The sequence below is a fragment of the Merops nubicus genome, unplaced genomic scaffold (genome assembly GCF_000691845.1).
Source record: "Merops nubicus isolate BGI_N331 unplaced genomic scaffold, ASM69184v1 scaffold26464, whole genome shotgun sequence".
Classification (NCBI taxonomy): Eukaryota; Metazoa; Chordata; class Aves; order Coraciiformes; family Meropidae; genus Merops; species Merops nubicus.
The window spans coordinates 1-9,114 of NW_008602652.1; the positions used below are offsets into that span (position 1 = coordinate 1).

At 51.1% G+C, this 9,114-nt stretch overlaps 1 protein-coding gene across 1 annotated transcript; it reads right to left on the bottom strand.

The window, feature by feature from the left end:
* Nucleotides 1-5: 5 nt before the first annotated feature.
* On the bottom strand, nucleotides 6-8,517 carry LOC103771146 (casein kinase II subunit alpha; the record flags this gene model as incomplete). The annotated part of the gene is made up of 12 exons (XM_008938434.1): nucleotides 8,316-8,517; nucleotides 7,492-7,603; nucleotides 6,492-6,593; nucleotides 6,009-6,059; nucleotides 5,205-5,264; nucleotides 4,838-4,921; nucleotides 4,348-4,458; nucleotides 3,785-3,886; nucleotides 2,850-2,950; nucleotides 1,794-1,942; nucleotides 504-590; nucleotides 6-91 (listed from the first exon to the last, which is right to left on the bottom strand). Coding segments are annotated over exons 1-12 (1,146 nt in total), but the record flags the coding sequence as incomplete, so codon positions are not given.
* Nucleotides 8,518-9,114: the final 597 nt, after the last annotated feature.

Below are 9,114 nucleotides of genomic sequence, written 5' to 3' on the forward strand. Positions count from 1 at the left end.
GGGACGGGCATCCCCAGCGTGGTGGTGGCAGAGATGACGGGCGAGCCTGCCAGAGGTCCGAGGGGGGAAGGTGTTGGCACTGAGGAGATCCCTGCAAGAGAGACGGGGAAGCGGGAGTTAGAGCGACAGCTCGGCGCTTAAACTGCAGCTGGGTTTGCTGCTGCTTTGTTACGTTCTGAGAGCTGCCCAAATTAGCCAAGGTGAGCGATGTGTTGCTGCTCCCCACAGAGCTGTGCAGGTGGCACCGAGGGCACGGCAGGATCACTGCCCTCCAGACTGCTGCCACAGAACCCACCCGCAGGGCGCGGTTCCAAGCGAGGAGAGCGGGTCCGGCCGCAGCGAGGCCCCGTCGGGCTCCCCCACCCCCTGCTCTGCAGCTCTGCTTGCCCTCCCCGGGGATGACCTCACACAGAACTCGCCCTCCTGGATCCTCACCCCCGCCCCGACGTTGTGTGAGCCCTTCCCAGTGCCCCACGCCGGGCAGGGCGGGCGGCAGGACTGACCTGACATCATGCTGGCACTGCTGACAGGAGTGCTGCCACCCGGCATGTTGGACGAGCCCATCCGAGCCTGGTCTTTCACAATGGGATCTAGGAAGAGGACACTACCCTTAGGGGCTGTGCTGGCAGCCTATGGCCTCCATGCTCAGCCAGCCCCATGGCAAATACCCTCTGCCACCACCGACTGGGATGCAGAAGTTTCCAAGGAAAGGTACTGAGGTGGCCTGTCACCTGAGGGATGCCCCTCAGAGCTCAGCAGGACTTGGCAGGAAACTCTGAAGGAATGAGGGTGAAGTTGATCTTTCTGTGCTAAGCAACCTCACAACTGCATCAAGCCAAACGCAGAAAGTGGGTGCAGGGGGCAGAAGGATTATCACTAATTACAGTTGTGTCTCTGCACACAGCCCTGGATAAAAAACAGTCATACTTAGATAATCTAGAAGATCAATTAGTGACAGCGAGCGTCACTAGAGCTTGTTGTCTCCTGTGAGGTGTCCCCAGTGTACTCACTAACTCTTCATTGCCAGCCGTGGGTAAACAGCGGTGCCATGGGAACAGAGACACCCCTGGGGTCAGAGGGGAACTCCCAGCTCTGCCCCTCCCCGTGCTGAGCCCAGCACAACCTGCAGCACTCCCTGGGCCCGAGTTCAGGTTGCTGGTTGGCAGCTCCCACGTTCCCAGCTCGCTCATGCTGGCAGAACCTTTCACTGGGGCATTTGCCATGGGTGTGACACAGATCTCTGCTGCTTGGGCATGACACGAGTCAGCAAGAAAAGAACCTGAGCAAATACTCCTGCCTTGCATTGTGACAGCTGTTTCAGAAGCCTAAATATCAACATTTGTGAGAAACAGTAAGTGTTTAAAAACGTTAACTACCACAAGTTACATTTTTGCTTGCAACACCCCCAACCTCAATATACCCTTCACTAAGGAACACAGGGAGCAGCTGAAGAGTTAAAGCACCTGCTGCTCACCAAACCCAAATTCTCTGGTTTTATGGAACCACAGGAACTCGTGCACCAGCCACCTGCTGGAACTCACATGGGTTTAGCAACAAAGCTCCTGCAGCACAGTGCTGCTGGCTGATGCCCTGGCCTGACCTGGAACCCTTGGTTTCCTCAGCCAGCACAGGTGGCAGTGGCCCAGTTCCCCCACCCCAGGGACCAGCAGCTCCAGCACCATTATTTCCAGAGATCCTGCTCGTTATGCCACAGGCCTCAGCTCTGATCTGCACACGCTGTGGAAGGGAGGGTGCCCAGAGGCAGGGCTGCCTGGGCAGCAGAGGACACTTACAGAAGTAGGGGTGTTCCATGGCTTCTCTGGCTGTGAGTCGTGACTGGTGATCGTATCGCAACAGCTTGTCTAAGAAATCCAGAGCTTCTGGACTCACCAGGTGCTGGTTCTCACTGTGAACAAAGCGCTCCCATCGCTTACGGGAGTGTCTGCAGAGGAAGAAACCCCCATCAGGCTGGGCAGAGGACACCAAAATCCACTTTAAGAGCTGTCACAGCTGTCTCCCACTGAGAGGGGTTGCTCCTCAGCATGGCAGGAACCCCAGCAGAGCCCCAAGCAGCACCCACATGGCCACCAGGGCCCCAGACAGCACGAGGACTCTGGTTCAGAAAGGATTTACAGGCCTAAAACCCCAGCTTCTGCCCCTCTCTTGGGCTCCAACATTAGTACCTTCTAGTTTTCTAAGTCTCACATGAAATAGGAGGGAAAAAAACATGTATATGCCATCTTAAGTAGCACCCAATTTTCTGCACTGCAGTTCTGAGAAACATCTTCCTCCCCCCCACTCCCCCAAAGACTGGACAAAGCATTTCCTCTTCATGCTTTATGCTCCAGCAGTTCATTTGTTGCCTGGATGACATTTAAAAACCTTCCCTCAAGTCCATTTGCAGATAAAGGACCATGGGAAGCACTGGCAAAAGGGAACAACGGCACAAAGTGACAGTTCTCAAGAATCTTGGCTCTGATTTTACCCCTAAGTGTAAGTTTTTGTTTACTTCAAGGTCTGCTGACAAAGCAGCAGCTGTCCAGGTCTGCCAAGACAAGAAACAAGCAATAGGACAAGAGGAAATTGTCTCATATTGCACCTGGGGAGATTTCAGTTGGCCCTGAGAAACAATTTCTTGCCCTGGAGGGTTGCCCAGGGCTGTGCCAGGCTGCCCAGGGCAGTGGTGGAGTCCCCACCCCTGGAGGGTTTCCCAAGCCGTGGAGATGTGGAGTGAGGGAGCCGGGGCAGTGCTGGGGGAAGGGTTGGACTCTGTGATCTTAAAAGTCTCTTCCAACCAGAATGATTCTGTGATTCTAAGAGCTTATGAGCTGCTCTGGACCTTGGCTCACCTGCCCAAGATGTCATTGAAACGTGGGTCCAGCTCTATGTTGTATTTGTCGATGTAGTCATAGAGATCTTCTGTCCCCAGCACCTTGGCTATCCTCACCAGCTGGGAACAAAGGGAAAAAAGTCACTGCTGGGAGGGTTTGAGAGTGTCAGAGCCAGCGTGAAGACAGAGCAGCACGTTCCCCTGGGAGCCTGGACTTGAGCTCGATGGTCTGACCCAGCAGCCACAGGGTTGTCCCATGGCTCTGACTCCTCCAGCCACATACAGTCACAGGCATCAGGAGTGGGCCTGGCTCACAGCTGGAATTTAGTAACCCAGGATACCCTAACATCCCCAAAACTGGAGACCTTGCAACACTGACTCCCTCTTGTAGCAAGAAAACACTCAACATGAGGGGAAGGCAAGTGAAACTGGTCAAAACTTGCATGTGAAGGGTGAAGCATCACCCCAGAGAGCTCCAGAATAAAGCTCTGAGAACAGGTCACTTCTCCTGAATGTCTGAGCTTTTGTTCCCATGGAGAGCACAGGTTAAAGTATAAAAATTCCAGCCTAAAGATAACACAATCAGAGATCTCAGAATCTATATAAAACTGTACCCAGGTCACAGTGTCCATGCAGAGGGGAGGGAGGGTGGACAGTGTCAGGGGCTTTCCAGCTAACAGAACCTCAGCAAGACTGGATCTAGGTACCAGAACACACCAGCCTCAATGTCACTATTGTTGTAGCTTCTTCCAGGTACCTACTGAGGAGCTTGTAAGTACAAAGCACTATAAATCTATTTCTGTTCAACTGGTTAGTCTGGCACACTTGAGAGAAGGAACAGGACTTCAAATTGAGCAAAGAAGCCATCAGAGAAATGCTTAAAATTCTTCAGATCCCTCAACAGAAACCTTCACAGAGCTAAGAGAAGAGAGATTGTACATGAGCAGCTCTCACCTGATCATAGTTGTCATGGCCATGGAAAAATGGCTCCTTTCGGAATATCATACTAGCCAACATGCAACCCAAGCTCCACATATCCAGACTGTAATCATACATCTGTACAAAACCAGAAGGACAGTTCAATTTCTAATGAATTAAGCAGAACAAACTCCCAGTACTCACAGGGTGTCTCCCCCCCCACCTCCCTCCAGTGATTCCAAGGCGGCCCCATCACGCTGGGAACAGACTGAAATACCTCCAGCACTAGATGACTGCTCAGCCCAGTGTTCCAGTTACTCAAACTGGGCTACAGCAATTAGCAGAACAGCAGGTATCCTATTTCCACCCTTCTCTGTAAAGACATTAGGCCTGGGCCTTTTTTTCCCTGCAGACTTCAGTCCATTTGGCCATTTTGAAAGTCGTGTTGAGAAGGGGAAGTGTCACAACGAGCAACAAAAGGAGCTGACTCCACCAGAAGTCTAACTTCAGGTCTCTAGGGATCTGGATTTCTGGTGTGCTGCCTTGAAATGGCACAGACTGTCATATGTAAGTCAATGGTAAGTCCTGGTCATTCTTACCTGATAATCTACAAGGAGTTCAGGTCCTTTGAAATATCTGGAAGCCACTCTGACATTGTATTCCTGGCCGGGGTGATAGAATTCAGCCAAACCCCAGTCTATTAGTCTAAGCTAGAAATGGAAGAAAACCAAAGAAAAAAAAAGGCTCAGGGGATGCTCCAGCTCTCCACTGGCTGAACAACACTTGCTTTGAAGCTTCATTTACAAGGCTTCTGGTTTCAGTTAATTTGAACTTGATCAGAGCATCTGTTTAGGTATTCTCCCAATCCCCTTTCACCCATCAGGCTGCATAAAACCCTCTCCTTACCAACCCTGCTTATGGGTTATAGGTAACCCACCAAAACTAAACAGAACTTCACATTCCTCCACACAATGGAGGTGCAGTCTCCTGGAAGATCTGCTGGTCTCACTACACAGGAGCACCCAGAAGGGATCCCAGCTAGCTAAGAGAAAAGCAGGATCTCTGCCCACCTCCCCCTCCCCACATTACCTTTCTGTGCTCGTGGTCAATCATGACATTGTGAGGTTTGACATCTCTGTGCATGATTCCCATGCTATGGCAGTAATCTAGAGCCTGGAGGTCACAGAGAAACAGATGCTGGAGTCACAAGAACCTTTTGAGCTCAATCTTACTCAGAAGTATTTCCACACATATCAAGTCTGACTGGATGGCAAAATTTACTGTCTGGAGTTACATCCTGAACAATTGATACTGACTTGGAATCTATTTTTCTGCCCAATTCTTCCACAGGGTTTTCCTTCCCTCCCCCCCATTGGTGACATGAGACCATCTCTACAGGATTAGCTGAGTGCAAATCCTAGAAATAACCTGCCAGAAGAGCAAAACACCAACTTACCTTCAAAATCTCATACATGTAGAATCGAATATCATAATCTGTTAATGTCTGGTACAATTGCTGTGGGGCACAAACACATTGTGTCAGTGTTCAACACCCAGGAAAGACATCACCTCTCTGCCTGCCTACAGCAACCCAACTCTGCTGCTGTGGTGCTCTGAAGCCATCTGCAGGAAGAGTGTAAGTTTCCCTCCCAAGTTACTCTGATCCCACAGGCTGTTCCTCTCCTCTACAAATCCCAGACCTCGTTTACTTCCAGCTCTGCTCAGACAGAACACTCTGGTTCCTGTCACTAACTCCCTCAGGCTGTGCTTGCCCAGCACCAGTAGGATACTGGGTCTCCAAAAGACTGTGGGTGCTCTGCACCAGTAAGCAGCTATTCCAGATGGCACCACACAGCCATTCTTCTCCTGAGGCAGGGGAGGGGACAAAGAAACATTGACAGCCCCCTTCCCAGGAGTATGGAAAGCCACAGAAACAGCTGTCTGCATTTCAAGTGGCCCCAATTAATAGTTATACACTGAGAAAAGAAACAAAATGTTTCAAGAAGACAGGCACTCAGGGTCCACAAGGTAACAGATGGATCTGCTCTGAACCTGGATTCTCATCTTGGAACTTCTGTGGCAAGATTATATTAAAGGACTAATTATAAACTTCTGTCCCAAGGGTATCTGAGGACAGTTCCTATGTTGAAGGAAATGCTGAAATGACCTGCCAGCCCCCTCTGTACCTGCCATTCCCCAGAAAAACATTATGAGTGGCTTCTGAATGGGAAACATCAGCAGCTCACACCCCACACCGTACCTTAAAGTCTGTGTTGTTTACATGTTCAAAAACCAGAGCGGGTGTCCGAGACTAGAACAGAGAGAAGAGTGTTCAGCCACGTGAAGGAAGCTCAGAGAATGTGTATTTTTTATCTAGCATGCTGAACAAAGCCAGTTTTACTCCTCAAACTGCTGAGAGCCCCTCTGCCTCGGACATGCCTGTGACTCCCCCCTGAGAGAGGCAGCCAAGCCAGAGCCTGCAGCCCCTGGCTGCACTGTTAGCAGGATGAACGAACTCATCTCAGCTCCCTGGTGTCTCTCCCTCACAGAGCGTGGGGCTGGAGGGACCTGGGGGGAAGGGCTTGCCAAAAGCAGTTAATCAGATTAAGAGCTGATCTGATTAAGCAATTCTAAAGCAGGATTTAAGAGCGGGGGAAAATAAAAAGCCAGATCAGAGCTGAAGCCAAACACAGCAGCTTCACCCATAAGCCCAGTGCACTCCTGAAGTCCCCTCCATACTCACCACAGGATCTTTTACTATATCTGCAAGGGTGATTATATTGGGGCCGCCTCGCAAATTCTCTAAGATCTTGATTTCACGCTTGATTTTCTTCTTTTTAACAGGCTGAAGAACAAAAACCCAAAGTGTAAGCCAAAGCACTTGAGTAAAGTGGGGCTAACAGACACCCTAACACCCAGGGGACCAAGGTAGGTGACTGCAAGTGAGCAGAACACATCAGAGCCTCTCCAAGTTAGGTTCAAACAGCCAGATCTTGTTATCTGACTGCATCATTCCAGCAGGGGCTCCAGTATCTGCTGTCTCCTCTCTAACCACACAACCCTGACAGCTACAAACTTGAGTCTCATGTGAAGGAGGGTTAGAGGAAGGTGGCTTGGTTTTTTATAGCTGTCTGAACATGATCTGGTAGTCCAGAACTTCCTAACTGGCATGTGGTAAAAATGGAGCTATGAGAAGTCCACGAGCTGCCTGAGGGTCACTAAATTAGGGTATTTCACCAGTCAGGGTGGTGGCATCACCAGCATCCAGGAGACCCTTAGTCTGGAAGGATATTCCATGGGCAATGGAATGTGCAGAGCACAGATGAGATTTTTAAGGTTCCCAGTCCCTGAACTGAAGCAGAAGCTTTGAAGGACAGTGATCCCAGTAGCTCACAGGCCTTGATGCCCAGGACAGGAGGCCTGGCCACTGGCAGCTAGAGGAGGTGAGGATTTTTCAGTCACCTGTTGTAGTGTTGCTTAGCTCCAAGTAAAAACATGCTGCACATCAGGACTTCCTTATGACAGAGACTAATTGCTCTCAGGCAGAGACCTGACCTAACAAACAAGTGTAGGGCTTCTAGTGGGAGGCTTAAAACAAGGAACTGTTTCACTGGATGACCCTCCAAAGTCAGGCTTAAGAATTTCAGTTTGGAACATTCTACTGTTTAGGACTAAATGCTGCCCTCTCTGACCTCCTGATCACCTGAAGACAGAGAGCACGTTTTGCCCGATTCCCAGCTCACCTTGAGAATTTTAACAACTACTTTTTCATTATTTGTAATGTTGATGGCTTCAAATACTTCACTGTATTTGCCTCGGCCTAATTTTCGAACTAGCTGGTAGTCATCTTGATTTCTGTGGAGACAAAAGAGTTGCAAAGAGCTCAGTCATTTTTCCATCACAACTCACAAACCTCTCCCTAGAGCTAAATCCCTGTTTAGAACCTGACAAGGCTCCCGAGACTGAGCCCATTTCAGAGCCCAGGACCTGCCCAGAGCTGAGGGCAGAGCCCAGGCTGGGCCCTGCTCTCCAGAAGCAGGATGGCAGAGCTGGGAACTGGCGTCGCTGGCACCCGATTCTCATCTGATTTAGTCATGAGCTGGATTTAGACACCTCCTTCCTTCAAAAAGCAGCAGACACGTCTTTTCCAGTCGCTGGCAGAGAGCTGAGCAACAAGTCACAAAATAGCACGTACCTATTTAAGTCTGTTGGGCCTCTTCACTCACCCAAGTCAGAAGCAACATCAGAGGTCTCATTTCTTTTCAGCCCCACACCCAGGGCTGGTTAGACTGTTTCACATCAAGATTTTCTGCCCTCGGAAGGGAGAAGTTTCCTGACTACCTGGCAAAAATTCTTCAAAACAAGCCCTTCAGGGAGCTGCTAACAACAGTCTTGTGCTGCTGAGGGCTTAAAATTTTGATGAGAAACGCTTATCTAAAGAAAAGTTTTGACCCTAACACTTGCCACGCATACTAGACAACCACCACGGAGGACAAAAGAGCCGCAGGTGCCCGCGCTGCGCTGTCGACCCGGGGCTGGGGGATCTGCCAGCAGCTCAGGGACTTACCCCCACTCAACAACGTGCGACTCATAGTCCCAGTACTCCCGAGGTCTGTGTGTGTTCACGTCCGTGTAGACCCTGGCCCTGCTCGGCACGGGTCCCGACATATCAGACAGGTTGGCAGGCGGGGGGCAGGGGAGCTCTGCGACCACAGGCGACCCGCGCCGCGAAGCTGCGCCCAGAGAAAGGCCTCAGGCTCCTCCACCTGCAGAGAGAACGAAACCAGGGGTGAAAAATCTCAAGAGGTTATAAAAAAATAGTGGAGTTAATCATGACGAGCTGCCGAGGAGGAGAGGCTGGAGCCCAGCCACGAGCCTGGGATGGTTTGTCAGAGCCTGAAGACAATTTGTCTGTGTGCCCCGCGCAGGATGGCACCGCTTGGCCCCGCCGGCAGCAACACCCCCGCCGACCTCACAGCCTGCCCCTGGGGCTCCACTGGAAAACAAAACCCAGCCCTGAACTGCCCCCACGGCTGCTCTGCCCCTCCTGTCCCCTGGAAAGGGCAGGTACTGACCCAGGCGTTGGCAAAGCTCTCGGGAGCTGGAGGACAGCAGAGGAATGCAGAGCCTGTGGCAGGGCAGGGATCTCCCCAGTGCCCCACACCCTACCGCCCCTACACTGCTGCAAAACACAAGTGTATCCACCTGAAAGTGGCATCAAAACGTTATCTGAAGATAAGACTGCTGAAGTCTGAACATCACTCTGAGGACTGGGGCCCACGAGAAAGCTGGGGAGGGACTTTGTACGAGGGCTTGGAGTGATAGGATGAGGGGTAGTGGCTTTAAACTGCAAGCGGGGGGGGTTG